This window comes from Saccostrea cucullata, unplaced genomic scaffold, assembly GCF_032062105.1.
Source record: "Saccostrea cucullata isolate Sc308-1 unplaced genomic scaffold, CSIRO_AGI_Scuc_v1 ctg105, whole genome shotgun sequence".
Classification (NCBI taxonomy): Eukaryota; Metazoa; Mollusca; class Bivalvia; order Ostreida; family Ostreidae; genus Saccostrea; species Saccostrea cuccullata.
Window position 1 is genome coordinate 961,836 of NW_026919155.1, and position 22,547 is coordinate 984,382.

The window sequence follows — 22,547 nt, forward strand, 5'->3', positions numbered from 1 at the left end:
CTAAACAAAGAGTTTAGTAAAATTTCAAGCATCCGCTATGAATAGTTAATGAGAAAACTGCGACGGAAATCTGTTATGTATGAAACCAACGGATGCACAGACAAACAGGAAGTTGATATCAGGTTTGGAAAAAAATGTATCCCACTATATGGCATGCCTCAGAAAAGATTGTGTTAAAATTTCAAGCATCTGCGATGAGTAGTTCCTGAGAAAACTGCAATGAAGATTTGTTATATATGAAATGGACAGACGCATAGACAAACAGGAAGTTGACATCAGATTTTAGCAAAAATGTATCCCACCATATGGCATGCCTCAGAAAAGATTGTGTTAAAATTTCAAGCATCTGCGATGAGAAGTTGCTGAGAAAACTGCGACAAAATTTGTTTATGTATGAAACGGCAGATGCACAGACAAACAGGAAGTTGCCATCAGATTTTAATAAAAATGTATCCCACTGTATGGCACGCCTCAGAGAATATTGTGTTAAAATTTCAAGCATCCACGATGAGTAGTTGCTGAGAAAACTGCGACAAAATTCTGTTATGTTAAAAAAGGGACAGACGCACAGACAAACAGGAAGTTGCCATCGGATTTGAATAAAAATGTATCCCACCGTATGGCATACTTCAGAGAAGATTGTATCAAAATTTCAAGCATCTACGAAGAGTAGTCGCTGAGAAAACTGTGACGAAAATCTGTTATGTTAAAAAAGGGACAGACGCACAGACAAACAGGAAGTTGCCATCGGATTTGAATAAAAATGTGTCCCACCGTATGGCATACTTCAGAGAAGATTGTATCAAAATTTCAAGCATCTACGAAGAGTAGTCGCTGAGAAAACTGTGACGAAAATCTGTTATGTTAAAAAGGGGACAGACGCACAGACAAACAGGAAGTTGCCATCGGATTTGAATAAAAATGTATCTCACTGTGTGGCATGCCTCAGAGAAAATTGTGTTAAAATTTCAAGCATCTAAGATGAGTAGTTGCTGAGAAAACTGCGACGAAAGTTTGTTACGGGCAGACACACGGACGCACAGACAGACAGACACACAATGGTAAAACAGTATACCCCCTTCTTCTTCAGAGCGGGGGTATAATAATGTTTTCTGATAAGAAATATGATTAAAAACAGTTATTAGTACAACTTTTAATCTTTTACAATATTTCTAAGAATCTTGTAAAACAAGCGTTGACCGAGGTGTATGTGAGAGCATAGCGGGAACGACAATGTAAATGCTCTGGATAACATGTGTAAACTTCCCGGAACAGACTGGATAATACGTGTAAACTTCCCGGAATATCTCGGGTATTACCAAAACCGATATATGATTAGATTAAACCAATGAAATCCCTCGTAACAAGCCAAAATAAACAATTCCGCGTATACAAGCCAAATGAAAATTATACAATACATATAAATACATTTACATGAACACTTAGAAGTTTTGTTAAGTGTACATTAAGGACTGTAAACCTACCACAAAATATTTCACGTCTTATACGTACAATTTTTCAATTCTTTAAAACACATCTAAGCTATAGTAGGTAGCGAATTTATATTTCTATTATAAAACAATATATTGAGAATAATGTTTTAGAAAAATAATATCATATAAATCAAGAAATAACTCTGTTATAGAAAAATTATTTTTTTCTTGTGAAAATGGCATGTGCATTATCTCATATGTATTTCATTTTTTTCCAGAATGTTTTCTTGAAAACAATATTGCACATATTTATCCCAATGACACAAGCGACCCATTCCTTTTTGGTGTGGAACCAAAAACCTTCAGCCGACGATAAGATTTTGGTGGAAAACATGACCAACTGGATACAAAATGAAACTGTGAAGCTGTACGTCTCCTCTACTCTACTTATGTGTCCCGATCAGGACATGTGCTTTGGAGATCAATTTTGGAGGAATCACACATTTCAACTGAAAATTCGCAGCTGTTTTCATTGTAGTTGCAATGACGAATGTTTCCGGATGAAGAACTGCTGTCCCTGGAGAAATTACTTGCAGAGTCCAAACGACACCCCAAGCTTCATAAGATATAAGGATCACAGGATTTCCAGACCATCACATTATGATAATATTTCACTAGAATGTAGAAAAACTATATTTTATACAAGTTTGCCCTTTGATGAACAACGCCAGGGCTACTTCTTAATTTCTTCATGTCCAGACCATTTTAAAAACTACGAAATTGTCGAAAGATGTCGAAGATCTCGCGATTATAGGGAAACCCAACCTGTGATTTCTTTGAGCACAAATGAATCCTTCAAAAATTTGGACTGTGCCATATGTAATGGTGAACGTCCAGCACATCTTTTAGAATGGGTAACAAGACTCATTTGCGGGGAACCACTTGACGTATTTCAATATAGATCCCAGGAACAATTACAAAAAGCGATCTTAAACAATCAATCCTCCTGCATATTAGATTTTGTACCACCATCATATCTTGATGATAGGGTTAGAAAATGTAAGACAATCCAAGAAGTAAACACAAAATGCAATGTGACTGGAGAATGGGACGAATATAACTTCGATATTGAAAGAGGGTGTGTTGGGGATTTCTACAGTCCGTATATGTTTTGCCCTTCAACTCTTACTTCCTACACTCTTTATAAAAACATATACTGTGCAATGTGTAATGTCAGGAATTGGACAACAGGCCTAATGACAGAATGTAGTGAGCCTCATTATGTAAACGATGTAACAACATTTTCTGCTTTATTAGATTTTAGAGGAAGCTATTCAAAGGAAAATGACCAACCCAAGGAGTGTCCAAAACAACAAATATACGATCCTCTAACGGTAAGTCCTAAACAACGATACATGATCCTTTAAAGGTAGGTCCCAAACAACAAATATATGATCCTTTAACAGGAAGTCCCAAACAACGATACATGATTCTTTAAAGGTAGGTCAAAAACACCAATATTTGATCCTTTAAAGGAATGTCACAAACAACAAATATATGTTCCTTTAACTGGAAGTCCTAAACAACGATACATGATCCTTTAAAGGTAGGTCCTAAAAAACAAATATATGATCCTTTAACGGTAAGTCATAAACAACGATACATGATCCTTTAAAGGTAGGTCAAAAACAACAAATATATGATCCTTTAAAGATAGGTCCCAAACAAGAATGTTTGATCCTTTAACGGTAAGTCCTAAATAACAAATAGACGACCCTTTAACGGTAAGTACTAAAAACAGATCTTGCAGGTATGTCTTTTTAGAGAGATTGGTAACTTTAAAATGCCTGATTTGGAAAGGTTTTACCAAAAGGCATTGTGCAGTGAGTATATTTCCAATCTACACACTTTTCACAATTCCCATCTGTTTTTGGTTTTTTCTATAATTTAGGCTTTTCAACTGCCGCTAGGGTTCACTGTTATAAACGATAACTCATTACTGACACTTGATTATAGAGCAGGTCCGAGGTATCTAACTGTTTATACGCAAGTCTGTTTTTGGAATTTTCCAAGTGTTTCTTTGCTGTCAGCGGAATCCAGTGGTTTTAAAATTGAGCACTAATATTAAACTTATTTACTATAAAGTTGCAGACACCGTTTAATTACATATAAGTCAAATTTTTAATTAAAATAAAAAGTGAGATATACCCTCCTTCTTAGTTCTAACCTGATTAAATTTTCATACTCGGTCTTTATTCTTCGTGCTTAGTAACACAAAAAAAGATTATTAATCGTTGCATTTACTTGTAAATATATATATATATATATATATATATATATATATATATATATATATATATATATATATATATATATATATATATATATATATATATATATATATATATATATATATATATATATATATATATATATATATATATATATATATATATATATATAAGTGCGCAAAAGTGCGCACATAAAAAACATGACATTATTTTTTTTTTTCTTCATAACAATCGTCAAAGAGAGTTAAAAATATTGAAAATAGTCTGTTCCCCATTCATTTGACCCTGTTATTTCAGGTAGAGTGAAGACATTCTCCGTCATTTGGTCAATACTTTTGTGTACAAAACAATGAAAGGAGCCCTTTTGTGTACATCACAATATCAATGCTGAAACAGCCTATATGTCATTCATATAAACGATAATTCATAAATCGACACTTAGTTGGTCATTTTTCACACTTGAGTTACCTGTCCTTAAAACACAACATCGAAGAAGTCAACTACAAATAAGTAAACTTTTTAATGATTAAATTAAAGGTATGCATAAGTTATTATCTTATTTGATAATTTCATGTACATATAAATCTATCTATGAAATGTTTTTTTACCATATGTGCAACTTGAAAAATTTGTTGAAAGGCCTACATAATTTATACACACTTAAAAGTCAAATTAATTCAAAAACACACATTTGACTCTGATTGGTTAAAATAAATGGGCTCTGATGGGTTTAAATAAATGAATTCCACTTTAAAATGCCGAACTCATGTAAAATATCAAATCGTAAAAAAGGGAGGAAAATTTCAGATATTTCGAACACGTCATACATTAATTGAAGTTGTTAAATAATTTATTGCATGACATTTTCTTCATTGGTTTATTGTAAAATAAGCTTTGAATAAAAAATACGCCTAAATACCAGAAAGTTCGATAGTTTCAATGTTTGATTGTTTTGTGTGTGAGAGTGTGTTTTTTGTTTGTTGGTTTGTTTGTTTTTGGTTTTTTTTTTCTTGTTTTTTTTTTTTTTTTTTTGTTTTGCTATATGTATACACGTACTATGTGGTGTACAGTCATAATTGTAGACTTTATTTTTGGATCGCCATTTTTTCCAAATTTCCAGTAATTTTCATCCTCTATTTCTCTTAACATCTTTTTATACACTGAGCCAGTTAGTCAGTGTGGGATACAAAGTGTAGAAAACACGTGCAGAAGACTGACCAAAATTAATTAAGCCAACTGAATTTGCAAGAAAATCACTCTAACATTTCATGTATATGTATTTGTGTAGCTTTTTTCTTATACTTGTAAAGGGTAAATTTTATTCGAACGATAAATTTTTCAAATACATATGAAATATGTGGATAATTTTTGTTCGTCAAAGTATTATAATTATAGCTTTGATAAATTAGCATCTGTTCAGTAGTTTTTGTCTCCAAAAAAATTAGGCGATGTAGAACCTTAATTAACTGTGCAAATTTTATATTATTGCATCGTATAGACTTCAAAAATTACGGTGACTGCATGGAATAGGAGGTGGTCTGAGATTTTTTTTCAATTCGTGGTCAAGAAATAAAAATTCGTGGGAACAAAATAAAAGTTCGTGTCCACAAAATAAAATTCATAGCCACGAAATTAAAATTCTTGGAAACGGAAAAAAAAATTTACAGCTATTCAACTTATATTGAAATCGCTTATTTTGAAATAGAAATAAATCCCCATTTTTTGCCTCTCATATTCTTTGCATTAAGGTAGTCCGATCCTCAGGTTTATAAAATTAGCAGTTAAGTAATCAAAAATACTCATAAAGTATCTCTGAATCAACAAAGGTTATGTAAATTTATCCACAGTATTTCTTTAAAGATAAAGATTAAAGTTAATCATATTATGTAAGGAAAATTGTCGAATCTCCAACATTTTTGCAGAAAAAGCGAATTGGAATATCAGCAATGCATTTTCTAATTGCAAATTGATCAACAAATATATTTCAAGTTTAAAACGATAGGTATTCAGACATTCAAAGAAACTGTAATGATTTTTATACTTATTTGGTATTTTTTGTCTTCTATTGCCGTCATGTATTCTATAATATAATGTACATGCGTAAAAGGCTTTTGCTATCATTGCAAGACACCACAAATTACTTCTCATTTCATATCATGCTAATAAGTATTGGTATCTAAGGCTGGTTTCAAGAAAATCTTATTTCTCTAAAACTGTATTAATTTTTTGTCGTTTCATAGGGTACAAATGTCAACTTTTATAGGACCATTTCCAAGACTTCCAAAGACCTTGAATCTTATAAAGATGAATAAAATGAAAATTATTGCATGAAAAAAAAAATCATTTTCAAGCTTCATTTTGATGCATTTCAAAAAAAAAAATTTTGGAGTTACCCTTCCTGGCTGAGGATCGGATATTCTTAATTAAAATGACGGTTATATTGAAATCGGATATATTGTCATTGAAATTTCGCTTATATTGAAGCCAATGATCGGTCTCCACAGGTGATACATGTAATGAGTTGTTTTCATAACGGTTATATTGAAGTACTCCCTGGCGGCTGTCGTTACGGTTGGTGACAGTAATTATGCCTGATTGACCAGTTGATATACAAAGGTGTGAATAATTAAGTTTTCACCTGATGTGTTTTTATACTGCATGCTCTTACGAAATAAAATTCTTCACTGTTAAATTCTTTGCGTCAGCGTATATAATACGGACATATCGAGGCTTAACAGCTAAACGTAATATAGTAACCCCCACAGATCTTGGAAAAAAAACATAACTTCCAAATTAAATAGTACAGTTTATGGCTATTGATATGCGTAAATTCGAAATAGCTAAGGGATTAACCCGAGAACACTTACTATAAAATACAAGTAGCTTTCAGCAGTACTCAACCGTTTAAAAGTACGGCGATTTTTCTCCAAAACGTAAATAAATGCGATCAGGGAATAATAATGAGGCTGAAGATTGTCTTTTCAATGAAACAGAAATAAAAAAAAAATATTCAATGTTTCAAGGACTCACATTCTATGTAAGCTGTTCACTGTTATAGATAAACGTTGACAAAATTAATTTGTTCGGGTTAGTTCTTCTTTATTTTAGATCGGAATTGAACCACAGGGGCATCTTATCCACTCTGTTCTCTACTTCACATATAAAAATACACATCGCTTTGCATGGTCCGATGCATTTCAATATAACCGGAGTAGGCTGTAATGAGAACGAAACAAAATTCATGCCCCCCATGATGCAACTTTATGTCGAAATTTTTTGTTGCAAAACTGTAAATAATTTTTGTCCCCCGCTTTCACTGAAAGTGGGAGATATTAATTTGGGTCTGTCTGTTAATTTGGGTCTGTCTGTCCGTCCGTCCGTGCTTCTGTCTGTCTGTAACGCTTTCGTTTCCCAACGATATTTCGACATCCCTTTGAGCATTTGCTCAAAATAAAATTTAGCATTGCAACTCCCTATAGCCCAAAGAAGAACCCTATTGATTTTGAGGTCAAAAAGTCAAAGGTCAAGTTCATAAATTCTGTCTGTTTTAACACTTTCTTTCTCGTGCGATATCTCGAGAATCCTTTTAGCTTTTGCAATGGAATTTTACATAACAACTTCCTGTGGCCTAAGGAAGACCCCTATTGATTTTGAGCTAAAAGCACTTTCGTTTCCGGGCGATATCTCAAGAAGCTTTTGAGCTTATGCAATGAAATTCATACCAAAACTCCCTATGGCCTCTCTCACTCCCTCTCAAAGTGTCCCGCCCCGTTTGTTTTATTAGTATTTATTCACAGGCACCTGACGTTACTTATTTTTCTTTTAATGAAAAAAATATACCCATACCTAATAATAAACAAGATACCGTGGTACCCATCGAGACCGCCATCTTGGATTTTCGAAGTAGGTCATTCACTTGTATTTTCGGCTGAAACTCCGTAAAATAAATTCCCTGCAACCATATTCTTTCTGTTTCCTGTCTTTCGAGGTCTAAACTTACGGCCAGTGAAACCAGAAGGGCGCATCACCCTTGCTAATATTGAAAATCCCTCGCCAAACTCGATCTACTGCTTCAACAATGCGAGAAAACGCCAAAGGGGGGCCGGACGTTTACATTCGACTTGAAATTCTTAAGGAAAGCCCTTTTTTGATTGGTCAATATATTTGTAAGATTTATTTTTAAAAATAACCAAAGTTGGTACTGATTTTAAAACAAAACAAAACAAAACAAAGAAAACAATCTATCAGACAGTAATACAAAGTAATATAAGAACATTCATTTTCTTTCCCTCCAAAATAATCTTGATATAGGAATATAGCTAGCTTGATCAAAGCGATCATATTTTGTAAATGTCGAAGATCGGCCTGTTGAACAAATCGGCTTCAAGTCCTTACTTACATGCAATGAACATGCTGAATATAATTGTCATTATTGGTGCAATGTTTGAGCGTTATCCACGGAGAAGATTGACCTTGTTTATTAAAAAATAGTTTTTAAAAAGTGACCCCCCTTCTTTTATTAAAGATTGTTGAATGCAACGATCTGTACAGATTAAGACAGTATCATATTTTTACACTTGAAGGTATATTTACAAGAAGTGTTCATTTTTCCCATTTTTTCTCATTTTTTTCCATTTCAATAATTGAAATACTTATTTCACAGTAATTACAACACGCCGATTTAGATCCACCCAAAAAACAAACAAATACGGAATTCCTATTAGCATATTGATGTAAACTTCCGGTCCCCCTTTAGTTATTTCTCGCATTGCTGAAGCAGTCGAGCGAGTTTGACGAGGGATTTTCAATATTAGCAAGGGTGATGCGCCCTTCTGGTTGCACTGGCCGTAATTTTAGACCTCGAAAGACTGGAAACAGAAAGAATATGGTTGCAGGGAATTTATTTTACGGAGTTTCAGCCGAAAATACAAGTGAATGACCTACTTCGAAAATCCAAGATGGCGGTCTCGACGGGTACCTTGTTTATTATTAGGTATGGGTATATTTTTTATCAAAAGAAAAATAAGTAACGTCAGGTGCCTGTGTATTTATTTTATTAAATATCGCTTGGCACCATTTTTAGCACATGGGCATGTGGAAAGTTATTGTAAACGTATAATACAAGTTGTTGGTTGACTTTTTATTCTTATTACATCTATTAGAACTGTTTGATAAAGGCTAAATTAGACACCAATCACTGTGTAAAACTTTGACAATATCGAACGTGAATATATACATGTATGTGACCTAATGTTTGCATATAATTCATATAAAGAAGAAAACGACTCAGTGATATAGGGGCATGTCTCTCGCTTAGCATATATGAGGTCCCATGTGAAATGAAAAAGTTATGACTTCTGGCTTGTGCAAACTTATAAAATCATCATTACAGTATGATCAATATTCTATATAAAGAGAATCTTCCATACACATAATAAAGAATAAGCAATCAAATCTTTATATCCATATTGGCATTTTTTTTTTGCTTCAATATACATGTATACATTTAATAATTCTACAAATTCAGCAGGGATTCGACCCACCCCTTCGAACTGTGCATAGTCTTCTTTTTCCTTAAGCGGGGGACACAAATTCTCTGAATTAGCTTGTTTATAACTATTTTAATGACAGAAACAGATAACATTCAATTTAATAATCTTCTGTTGTTCACATTTGCGATAGAAGAACTATTTATAAGCTTCGATTGAATCAAAATTACATTATTGTCGTTCTGTACAATGCTGATTTCTTATGTAAAACGACATATTGGATTGTATATAGAATCTTAAGCTCTTTTACTTTATTTTAAGTCTAATTGATCATAAAGGTTTAAGTTACATACAAAATCATAATAACATATTTTAACAGCTAATAAGAATTTCAAAAAATGCAGCTCATACTGATTCTTCACTATTAATAATATAACGTCTAAACAAGAGGCCCATGGGCCACATCGCTCACCTGAGTAGCTTTGACCATGTTGTTCTTTACCAAATCCCCCTAGTGATACATATTGTTACCCCAACCTACCCCATGGGTCATAATTTGGACAATTTTAAATTTTCACTAGGATAAAATAGGATTTTTAAGATGTGATATCCCTCTGCTAAAAGAGATTACGTTCTAGGGACATTTTCCCATGAAATTAAATGAGTTGTCTTCTCAGGTTTTACAGAGCTCATTAATGAAGACTATTTTATAGTTCAACTTATTCAAATCTGTTCTGTTGTACAGATGCTGATTTCTAGTTTCTATTGCCAATATTTTCATTAATTATTTATTATGGTTTACCTAAAACATTTATACTCAGTTCCTTTAAACTGTGTGCATATTTCTTTCTCTTAATGTATACGTCTTTTAATTGTTACAAAAATTTCAGATGCAGAATTGTTTATAAACAAGTAATTAATATTTTGATCCACTAAAATATTTTAAAGGGCGATAATGGAAAGATAACTTTTGTTGATGTATATACGTATATTATTTTACAAAAGACAGAAAACAATTTCATATTATGATTAAAAAAGCAACGCTTCATAATGTTTTCAAATGAGAATTAGATACTAGTAGGTGTGATATTAAAATTTATTATCATATATTTAATTTTATTGCGAGATAAAAAAAAATATTGATCTTTCTATTTACCATATCAACGTTTCTTCACATCATGATACGACATAATATTCATTTCTGAAAAAAGTAAGCAATGCTTCATGCTTAAAAGTATTTTCCATTTGAATCTAATGTTATTGCTGTTGATGAAAATCAATGTTTGGAATTTTAATAAAAACAAAAATTAGTGATGTTTGAAGCAGAGGGATATTTCATCTTAAAGTTTTTATCCTTTACATTTAGATGATTCCCTATTGTGCCCCGCCCTACCCCAGGGGGTCGTGATTTGAACAATTTAGAATCTACAATGCTTCCACATAAGTTTCAGCTTTTCTGGCCAGTAATTCTTGAGAAGAAGATTTTTAAATTCTTTCCCTATATACAAGTATTTCAATTGAAAACTTGATTCCCTATTGTGGCCCCACCCAACCCCCGGTGGTCATGATTTGAACAATTTAGAATCTACACTACCCCACATTGCTTCCACATAAGTTTCAGCTTTTCTGGTCCTATGGTTCTTGAGAGGGTTTTGTAATGACCCCATCCTATTTTTTGTCTTTTCTCGATTGTCTCCGCTTGTGAGGGGACTTGGTTCTTCATTTTTTTAATTTAACTCCGCTTCACCCTACGATGCTTTGTACCAAGTTTTTTTTTTAATTGGCCCAGTGGTTCTTGAGAAAATGTCGAACATGTGAAAAGTTTACAGACGGAGAACTATTATAATAGATAAACTTTGATTGAAACAAAATTACTTTATTATCGTCCTGTACAGTATTTTATTTCTTATATGATACAATAAATAAGATTGTACAATAAATAAGAATGTACATAAGTAAACAATTTTATGCTTTGATTTAGTCTAACTGATCATAGAAGTTTTAATTACATTTATCATAATAGCAAATTTTAACAGCAAAATACTAGTAAATGGCTCAAAAATGCAGCTCATACTGCTTTAAGATGACAGCATAAAAAATACCATATTAGATCCATCTTAAACGGATGAACTTATCTGTGCGAATTTTTAAACAATATCTTTATCGTTATACGAATTTGTTGTTCTTAAGTCGTTCAACTAATTTTTACGAACCGCGATGAACAGACCTGTAGCTGAAAAAGATAAAATATGTCTAGTCATATTATCTTTTGTTTACTATTTCAGAGGAAATGCCTTCAAATAATGTGCGAGAAAGGCATGATATATGAAAACTCAAAGTGTGTTCCAGTTCAGGAAAAGATCAACCGTCATGTTTACGAAGTCAACCTGATACTAACAAGAGGGTCTAACAATACGAAATTGGAAATGTTACAAAGCACGCTTTATATATACAACGAAATACAGGAAAATTTTGGAACAGAAATGACTGACATGTACATACTGACTTCCAAACGCTGGGATCCTCTGCGAGATTCGGATTATTATATCGCCTTATACATTGAACTATACCTGGAACACTCTCACAACCGTAAGAAGTTTATAGAGAAATTAATAGACTTCTTCAAAAATTTGACTGAGTTATCAAAGTATTTCACCATTGAATTTATTGGTCAATCATTTAAATCACAGTATCTCCCCAAGTTTCTTCTTCTACGCACATATAATCTATTCCACCACCCCTTCTCTGATGACCCTTGGTATATGTTAATGCATTTTACCAACCAAGATATAAAGCCTCTTAGAGAAATAGAAGCTGCGAATCTAAGGTCACTCATTGCCCCGGTTACTTTGTGTCCAAGAGTAGTAGTACACAAAAGTCAAACAAAGATCATCATGACTAACTTCTCTCTCTGCTTACTCGATTATGGATTTTGTGTAAAATCTGAGTACTTCAAGGAATCCAACGACAAAGGGTATGTCGAGGTCTGCATGGATCAGTATACACAGGGCATAAACGCGGCTTATTCCGCCTCTTTGAAATCGTTTACAGAAGAAAAGGTGCTGTCGGTGATTTGCTTGTCTTTTTCTTCAGTAGGATGTCTTGGGTCAGTGATCGCGTTTATTATTTATGATGAAGTCAATCATCTACATGGTCTAAACGTCGTGTCCACGTCTCTTATTCTGTTTTTAGCCAATATTTTTTATTTGTTGTCTTTAGTTGCGCCTTTGCATTCCGTATTGTGCATGACTGTAGGTGCGTTCATACACTTCTTATGGTTATCAGTTATGAGTTGGATGACGGTGTCGTGCTTTTCATTCTTTCGTGCGTTTATGTTCGTTAGGTTTACAAAATCAGAAACGCATACTACGAGGAAAAGATTTCTTTGGAATATATTATACAGTTTACTTTTTCCTTTAATCATGGTTTCGGTGAATATTTTGGTCAACTTTCTAGTGTACACCAATTATAGTTACGGGTATTCCATGTACACGTGTTATATTTCTAAACCGGAAATGATCTTGTATACCTTCGCTCTGCCTTTAGCAGTAATGGTGATCTTAAACATCTTTATGGTTATAATGACTGCCCGAGAAATCAAAGTAAAAAATAGCACAGTACCCCACTTGGCCAATGATCGACGTATGGTTCTGGTTTTCTGCAGGTTGTCTACATTGACTGGAGGGGCGTGGCTTTTTGGATTTCTTCATCAAATTCTCCAGATTCAGCTGTTTTCATATTTGCACATTCTAATCACTGGTACACAGGGCGTGTTTATATTCTTTGCTTTTGCTTTTCATTTGATAACAAAGAGGAAGGAAAAGGAAGATAATGGGATGGCGAAGGAAAAGAAGTTGGACACCACGTTGACATCATAAATAAGTGAACTGAGAACATATTGTAAGAATATTGTATGATTCGTAAACCTTGTAAGTGGATTTTCATGACAATTGAAGTTATTTGTTCTTGGTTAACAATTGTTAGTTTGTCTGTCTAAACATGTGCCTTTTTCACGATGAGAGGTATAAAGATCTTTTGCGTAAGTGCTTGTCAAAAAGGAAAAAAAGGCAATAGGTCTAATATGTTTTTGAAGCAGTTTGAAATTAACTAATAGCCCTGTAGCGACCCATGCTTTGATGGATGACACCTCTAAGAATGGACACTACAGGTTTGCTTTGGATACTGGATCTGACCTTCATTTTTTGCAATAAGTGACCAAATTATAAAGTTTTTGGATCAGTTTCATTCTGAAGTACTGTATCTATAAGCCTTAATTATGTTTACCAAACTTGGATGAAACATCTGAAAATTCACACGAATACTGGACTTGCTTTGGAGGATGCTAGATTTGACTTACTTTTCCGAATGAATAAGTTAAGCTTCCATTGAAAATAGATTGATTGATGTACATTCCATAATTTGTGGTAGACGTAATATTTGACCTACAATTTCTAGATGAACTGCCAGGAAGAAGTTTTTTGCGCAGGTCCATTACCAAGAAATTACAAGACCTACCTTAAATAAACTTGCATGGATGATGCATCAAGACTCTATGGAAAGCCATAGGGGACCCCATATCATGTTCTTTATATTTCATTGAAAATCAATCATTGCCGACCAGGATGACAATCATGGCCATGTCAAGATTTTAAGCAAAACCAAGTCATGATTTTTAGCAAATTGACTAGGTCAGGATTAATAAAATGACCAAGTCAGGATAGATAACATGGCCATATCCTATCTTGGCCGGGTCATGATTTAATCTTGACCAAGTCGGGATTGATAACATGGTTTAGTCAGGATAGATAGCATTACCATCCAATCTTGGCCGGGTCATGTTTCAATGTTGACCAAGTCAGGATTGACAACATGACCATCTTATCTTGGTCGGTCATGATTTGAAGGCCATGATTGCATTGCGCCAGGAAATATTACTTCCAAATGCAGCCAAGATTTCTGCAAGTATCCATCCTGGCCAAGTCAGGATGCATTTTCAAGTGTCAATCTTGACTGATCGACATTTCACAGATGGGTTATCAGACTAGTTTTTGGAGCATACTCATTCCAGTGCTGAATGAGTCTGCTCCAAATAAAATTTAGTCTGATAATTAACCCATCTGTACAATACCTAGACAACCAGGATTAATTATAAAAAGATGATCACTCAAACCTGCTTCAGATGCTGGATTTGTTTATATTTCCTGAATGATTGACTAGCTTGAAGTTAAAAGAACAAGTCCATTCTCAACTCATTATCAGTTCAAAATTACATACATGTTGCATGTAAGGATGCACACTACTAGAATTTTAGTTTAGTTTGGGCCATGTGTTGTACATGCAATTAAGTATACTAAGAAATTTGCAAAAAGTATTCATGAAAATGCAACTTAGTGTCTTAGAAAATACGAAGTATAGATTAAACGTTTCACGTAAATGTATAAAATCGGTATTCTTCAGTATTTTTGTGCTACGAGTCTATATTCTTGACTTCACTTTTTCACTGGGGGGGGGGGGGTTATCAATTTTGCATAATATTCACTAAACCACTCATTTTCACTTCGAACATATAACTTCAAATTAAAACCATGAAAAGGTTAATTGGTTGTCATTTTAAAGAGCAAAACCAATTTCATATAGTAGTATACGATTTATTTTCCTGAATCCTGACCTACCTTGTAATTGTACCAAGTTTATTCAAAATCAATCACTCTAAAAGTGCCTTTCATAGCTTTTTATTGACGGAAGATCAGCTAGATGGACGATATTTCCCCTCAAAAAAAAAGAGAAAAACATTTGTTGCCTTTGATGTTAAAGCGATTTTGGGTGTTGTAAATTATTGTTTTCTAACAATCAATGTACCCTGGAAATAAAATGTACAAGTAAACGGAGGTTTATATTGTAAATGTGTATTCTCAAATTACATCAAGACATTTAATATATTTCTTTATTTGATGATGATGATGTATTTCAATGAATTTGTTTTTATCTTTTGAATGTATAACTTTTTTAAAAATGATTCATCTTTTTAGTTAATATTTTTTAAGAAAAAAATATGCATTCAGAAATTACATTAAAACATAATATGTATATTTTTAATGACGATGTATATGTATTTCAATAAACTTGTTTCAATCTTTCGAATGTAAAATTTATTGAAATTTGCAGGGTTTTATGCTTATCTAATGATTCAATATCAATTTATTATATCTTTGTATGAAATATACATCAAAATTAAATATTTTGTCTTTTTAAGGGAATATTTATTGAGAAATTAATTATGAAGATGAAGAAAAAAAATGTTGATAATCATCCACATTATCACCATCTTATCACTATCTTGCATCATGCTAGCTTCTCATTTCCTTATCCATAAAATTATAGTTTTACTTGAAACGACATGCTATAATCAAATTATGAACAAGAATCATTCTGATAGATATTCTGACGGAAGATTCTCCACCTAGCACCATTGTTGATTCCTTTAATTTCTTGTCAATGTCAAACATGATTTAATTGATAACTCTTTGAATGACTTTACCAATTGATCTTTCCTATCAACGAGCTGATGCTAGATCCTTCGGATGTTGTTATACCTGCCTAAGTGGATTGTTTTCTCCCAGGTCCGAGTCGGGCACCCTGAGATCATACTCCATACGAAGTCAATTCTCCGGGACGACTAATTTTTTTTAAAAGATCAATAAATTAAAACAAACGACTTTTAAAACCTATTAGGGTAAAATATAAATTGTTTTCTCCCAGGTCCGAGTCGGGCATTTAACACCCTGGGATCATACCAATCGGCAGTCATCGACTGACTCCGCTACGCTCCATTCAACGAATGTTATGTGCAAGGTATGAGCAATCCGGGGAACTCCGAGTGAAGTCATACTCCATACAATGTCAATCCTTCGGGACGATTAATTTTTAAAAGTTCTAAATATATAAACAAACACACGACTTTTAAAACCCGTTAGGTTAAAAACATATTTTCAGAATAATTACATTTCAAGTATCGAAACAGGAGGCCAATAGGCGAACGTGCTTGCCTAGGTCACTTCGGCCCTAAGTATAATTTCTTTCCAAATAAACTTACATTTACTTATACAAAATATTGATTACCGGTCAAGGTAGCCAAGTGGTAGAGCGTTCGCTCCCTGATAGGGAGGCCTGGGTTCGATTCTTGTTCGCCTCATATCTAAGACGTAAACATAGATAGTGACTGTTCCTTCCCCAAGCGCTCGGCACTAGAAGTGAAAGTCACGGGTCTTTCGGATATGACCTGAGAAACGTAGGTCCTGTTGTCACGGTAGGCGCTGGCACGATTAAAAACCCTCACTGCTCAATGGCCCTGAGTGCCGAGTATAGGTCTAAATTTGAAGTCCTTTACTGGCGTACGGTGACGTCTCCATATGAGTGAAAAATTTTCGAGAGGAACGTTGAACAATATTCAATCAATCAAAATACTGATATTTTAATTGTGGCCCATCCTAAAAAAACAGAAAAAAACAAGGATTTTTCATTAATAATTCATGGTTTTGATGTTCTTGAGAATGAAATTTAATAGACCCCCCCCCCACATAACCCATATTCTTGGGGTCATGATCGTAACAAATTACAATCATCATCAACCTTGCAATATTTCACCGTTTAAAGTTTCATCTCTTTTTTAGACCATTGATCTTTAAAAAAGAAGATATTCAAATATTTTTATGTTCCCGTAATCGAAGATTTTACTTTATTATTATTATTATTTTATTAATCTATAAAGCGCAAAATCACATATAGTTTCTATGCGCTGTACAATGGTTTTGCTAACATTTAAAAACAATATATCAATAAAACATATAAATCTGTTATGGAAAGTACATGTAAATAATCGATAAAACAGAAAGGACCTTAAATAAAACATGGTAGTGAGATGAAATTGGTTAACGTAGACAAGGCAAAATGAAATGAAAATAAAAAACTGTTATGTACACAGGAAAGTACTTTTAAAGTTGAGTTTACGAGAGGTAACACATGGAGTCCTAGATGTTATGCTGGAATTTTACATTCATAGGTTATATTCACGCTTGAACAAGAGCGTTTTTAGGTTCTTGCGGAATGCTCCATGTGCTTCAAACTCTCGTAGTTCTAAAGGCAGGTTGTTCCACAGTTGTGCGCCTAATGTGCTTATGGCTCTTGCACCATATTTTTTCGATGATTTCTTTACTATTACTTTCCATTTGTCAGACGATGATCCTAAAGTCCTTTGTTGCTGATAAGTAGGGCATAACTCTCTCATATATGGTGATGCTGAGAGGAGTATAGAGACTTGTGCGTGGTTGTCAGCACTTTAAACACAACACGTTGTTTTACAGGCAGCCAGTGCAGTTGTTGAAGTACTGGCGTGATATGTTGTCTGTAGCATGTTTTTGTGAGACAACGCGCAGCATTGTTCTGAGCCACTTGTAATCGGTGCATGGTTCGATTGGTTATGCCTAGCAGAAGGGCATTGTGATAGTCATTGATGACCTTTGCACATGAGATGTTATTCCACCTTGGAGATTCTCCTAATGGAAATATATACCATGGACTGACTTGTGTTTTCATTGTTTGATGACCAGTTGCACACGCTGAATATTCTTAACACGGTTCTGGTTATGAGCGCTGGCAATCACCATTATTTCGGTTTTTGCATCATTCAGTTTGAGTTTGTTTACAGTCATCCAGGTTCGGAAACTCGCTATGCACTCTTCCATTACCAAGCAGAAGGGCATTGTGATAGTCGAGATGGGATAAGACTGTTGCATTGATGACCTTTGCACACGCTTCCTGGGTGAGATGTTATTCCACCTTGGAGATTCTCCTAATGTTGAAATATATCTTTTTTACCATGGACTTGACTTGTGTTTTCATTGTTAAGGTGGCATCCAGGGTAGCACCGAGGTTTTTAACAGTGAATGTCACTATTGCGTCACCAATCTTCAGCTGAATATTCTTAACACGGTTCTGGTTATGAGCGCTGGCAATCACCATTATTTCGGTTTTTGCATCATTCAGTTTGAGTTTGTTTACAGTCATCCAGGTTCGGACACTCGCTCTGCACTCTTCCGTTACCTTGACTTGTTCCGTACGCCTTACATTGTTTTTTTACACTCAGACGGTTGTACAATTGAGTGTCGTCTGCACATCCATGACGGCTAATGTCATACTGATTGATGACTCTCCTGAGTGGTAGAAGGTACATCAGGAAGAGGAGGGGACCGAGAACAGACCCTTGTGGCACTCCAGTGGACAGTGGCACATCTGAGGACACACTGTTGTTGATCTTTACTGCTTGAGTGCGGCTACTCAGGTAAGACTGTACCCAACAGAGTGCCGTGTCCGTCAGTCCAACGTCCACATGTAGTCTCTCCAGTAAGAGGGTGTGATCAATGGTGTCAAATGCAGCACTCAGGTCGAGAAGGACCAGGAGCATGGCATCACCTTCATCCAGTACTGCTTCTACGTCTGCTTTTATTCGTAGGATGGCTGTTTCAGTGCTGGTACCGGTCTTGTAAGCTGACTGCAGGTCATCATGAAGACTGTTTCTGGTGAGATGACCATTAAGCTGTTGTGCAACAACACGTTCGATGACCTTGCTGATGAAAGGAATATTTGAGACTGGTCTATAGTTAGTGAAGATATTCATATCCAGTCCTGGCTTTTTAAGACGTGGTGTAACTAGTGCACGTTTCAACTTATTTGGAAAGACCCCGGTTGAAAGTGATGTATTAAGGACAGACGAGACGTTCCTAAATAATAGATATTTTTTTCTAAGAGTTTGTCATTGAAGTGTTGCTACTTACACATGTTTACTCACAAAAAATTGAGGTACCTTACCAGGCATTTCTGCAAGATACCAGGGGTAGTTTTTCTTATATAATCCTTTGGGGAAGAAAAATAATTTTTCCAATTTCAAATGTTTAGGTGTTTGGATTTTTTAAAAATGTCTAGAAACTGCTTTAGAAATCAGAATGTTATGAAAATTTTGAATATTTTTCATACATTACGAAGATATACAAAACAGATTTTGAGGAACGTCTCGTCTGACCTTAACCAGCTCAGTAATTGTCGGTAGCATCACAGAGAGGACAGTACTGTTCTTTAAGAGCGCAGTGGGGATGACATCCAGTGAGCAGGTCTTATTTGCGCAAATATTGATGACCTTGTTTACTTCTTCATGCGTCTGGACCTTGAAGCAGCCAAGTTGAGGCACTGGTTTATCCAGGTCGGTCTGAAGAAGCTGTATTGTCACGGAGATCTGTGTCATCAAGACCTTGCCGGATCTTCTAAACTTTCTTGTAAAAAACTTAACGAAATCTTCGGCAAGGGTCTGGTCATTAGTAGCCGGTGGTAGAGGAGTTCCTGCATTATAATTCATTAGACTACTAATGAATCTGAAAGTCTCTTTACTGTCCGCTGTGGTGAGCTTTTCCTGATAATAACTGGATTTGGCAGAGTTGATCATATGCACCACATCTCGGGACTGTTCTGTAAGCATCTGTCTATGGACCTCTAGGCCTGAGCTCATGGATTTACGCTCCAACTGTCTTCTCCGTTTTCTTGCTTCATGGATTGAGTCATTGTACCATGGTTTAAGAGAGTCTCCTTGATGGTGATAGTTCGTTTGGGTGCTATGCTGTCCAGGACTACTTCCACTTTGGAGTCTATAGCTGACAGCAGATCATTGACATTGCCCCCTTCTTTGATGGAATTCAGCGATTCTGCTAGTTCTTGTGCTAGTGTTTCCACAGGGATGCGCTTCAATGGCCTAGCTAGCCGACTTTTGTTTGCTAGGTGTAATGAACAAGTGTAAAGTTGGAAAGTAACCGCATAGTGATCTGAGATCCCTATATCAGTCATAGTGATGGACTTTACAAGTGGGAATATGGGGTCATCCCTTGTGAACACTAAGTCCAGAGTGTGTCCAGCAGCATGGGTAGCGACGTTAACATGTTGTTTTAGGTCAAGTCCAGCCACTATGTCCTGGACCTGTTTCGTGTGTGACATGCCCGGTTCGTGATAATGGATTTTCATGTCACCGAGGATGCATAATTGGGATGGAATAGTAGTGCATACATGTGACAGGAACTGTTCCCACTCCTTGAGGAATTGGGTTCCTGTGAGACCATCCTGTCTTGAGGGAGGAGGATGATACACAAGCACTAGAGTAACAGGATGATTGCTATTTAGCCTGACTGTGCAAGTTTCAAAAGTCTTGAATTCAGGTTGAGGTGTACATGTGATATCCATGCTGGCTTTGATGACAAAACCAACCCCTCCTCCTCTGGTCCCTTTGGATGTAGGTCTAGGCACGCCAAAGTATTTGTATCCAGGAGAGCAGAGATCGTTTATGTGCGAATCGTCTCCTTCACGCAACCAGGTTTCGGTTATAGCCAAGATGTCGATACCCTTATCATTGATATATTCGCAGAGGGATACAGCTTTCCCTGCTACAGATCTTGCATTGATCAGGTGCAGACTGATGGACTTGTCTGTTATATGCATATGCTTGTTCTTGGTAGGAATATGTATGAGGTTTTTTTTTCATTTACACCATTCGAATGTTCGATGTATACATTTCTATCAAGAGACACCTTCACCTGTATTTTCATATGGCTTCAAAACCGGCCCACTTGTTCTGGAATAGGGACTTCCTCATTAGGCTCCTCAGAAACTGATACGGTAGATATTGGAGTACTTAGTGTATTACTTGAGATACAAAATAGGTTATTGATATTAACTCTAGATTGTTGGTGCCTCGTATATCTATACCGCTCAACACAGGCTGTTTGAATATGTCTGATAACCTGCGTCCCGCTTTCGTTCTTCGTCTGACATGAAAGTGTTTAGTATGACCTGTCGGAGGTAGTTCAGTTGATCTACTGAAGCACATTATATAACTATTGAAGTCTTAACCTGCACAAATTGATACTGTAAACAACAACCTTCTAAATACGACTAGAGACGAACAAAGTCAGGTCGTTCTGCAACATTTATGTATTCTTGCATAAGACAATTCATTCGCGGGTCGACTTATCAATGTAATCTAAGACTTCAGGAAATCAAGTCGTACGACATCTTAAATCCTTAGAGAGAAATCTAGTTAAACTATCAGAGGTGAAGCAGCCATGACATAGCGCTAACACACTCGAACATATCTTTATGCCCGACAGACGCTATGGATTTCATTGTATTTTATTCCTTACGACAATAACTTTTTTGAACAATTGACTTTCAAATATGTTTATAATGAAAAGTCCTTTATATCGGTATACGAATTTTTTGCCTTGACCTTTGACCTACTTTTTATAAGCTTTAACCTTTTTTTTTAACTTTTGAAGTAAGTACTATGAATTTTTACTTTACAGGGGTATTCCTTGTGACAAGTAATTCCTTTGGATATCAACCTTTCAATCTTGACCTACTTTTTAAAAAAAGAAATAAAAAAATCTTATTCATATTCATCTTGATGTACCAGTTTGACTCACTTTTAAAACCTTTAACCTTGGACATAACTTTTGAATCGCTAGTATTTCGGCTTTCATATTTCACAAGTCGATTCATCGACACAAGTCCTTTCTTTGGGTAAAATCTGTTCACCTTGACCTGAGAGTTTGAATCGCATTTGAAAACCTTTGCCATAAGCATCCATATGGGGGTATCAGTGTTTCACAAACACGTCTTGTTTATTTTCATTCCCATCCATGATGGTCAGGTCGTGTGTTTGATTCAAAATGCAACGAACCTTAGTTAATTATGAAATGGGAACCAATAGTTTCATCGTCAAGTTTTCACAACTTTGAAGAGAAAGTTGCGGGTCCTTTGAATAAAATCTTAACAAGAGGCCCATGGGCCACATTGCTCACCTTAGCATTGTGGCTAGTAACAAGAAAAAAATAATTCAGTAATTGCTTAAGTCGTCCAGACCCTAAAAGAGAGATTAGTATAAACCTGAATCCACGCAAATTTAAATCTACACTTATTAAGGATGATTATATATATTTTTTTTTTACTTACTTTGGCTTTTTTCCTTTCAGCTTTTACTTTTATTGTTATTCCATCTAACCCCCCTGAGGGTCATGATTTTAACAAATCTGCATCAACACTACCAGAGGGCGATGTAAAACTTTGATTGCCTATTGTGGCCCTGCCTTACCCTCGGGGTCATGATGCGAACAAACTTAAATCTACACTACCTAAGGATGCTTCCCTATAAATTTGACCGACCGTGACTTTGCTGTTCTTGAGAAGAAGGATATGGAGATAACGAACAGTATTCAATCTCAAAGTTCATTAAACAATATACA

General features: G+C 35.1%; 1 protein-coding gene across 1 annotated transcript; it reads left to right on the top strand.

The window, feature by feature from the left end:
- The first annotated feature begins 1,743 nt into the window (after positions 1-1,743).
- On the top strand, positions 1,744-13,091 carry LOC134280286 (uncharacterized). The gene is made up of 3 exons (XM_062762691.1): positions 1,744-2,795; positions 3,044-3,075; positions 11,499-13,091. Exons 1-3 carry the CDS (start codon positions 1,751-1,753, stop codon positions 13,089-13,091), a joined length of 2,670 nt encoding a protein of 889 aa, XP_062618675.1. The 5' UTR covers positions 1,744-1,750.
- Positions 13,092-22,547: the final 9,456 nt, after the last annotated feature.

Coding starts and splice junctions, on each gene's coding strand:
- LOC134280286 (XM_062762691.1), top strand. CDS start 1,751: ATGACACAAGCGACCCATTCCTTTTTGGTGTGGAACCAAAAACCTTCA. Junction 2,796..3,043: donor AAATGACCAACCCAAGGAGT/GTCCAAAACAAC, acceptor CTTTAAAGGTAG/GTCCTAAAAAACAAATATAT. Junction 3,076..11,498: donor AAATATATGATCCTTTAACG/GTAAGTCATAAA, acceptor TTACTATTTCAG/AGGAAATGCCTTCAAATAAT.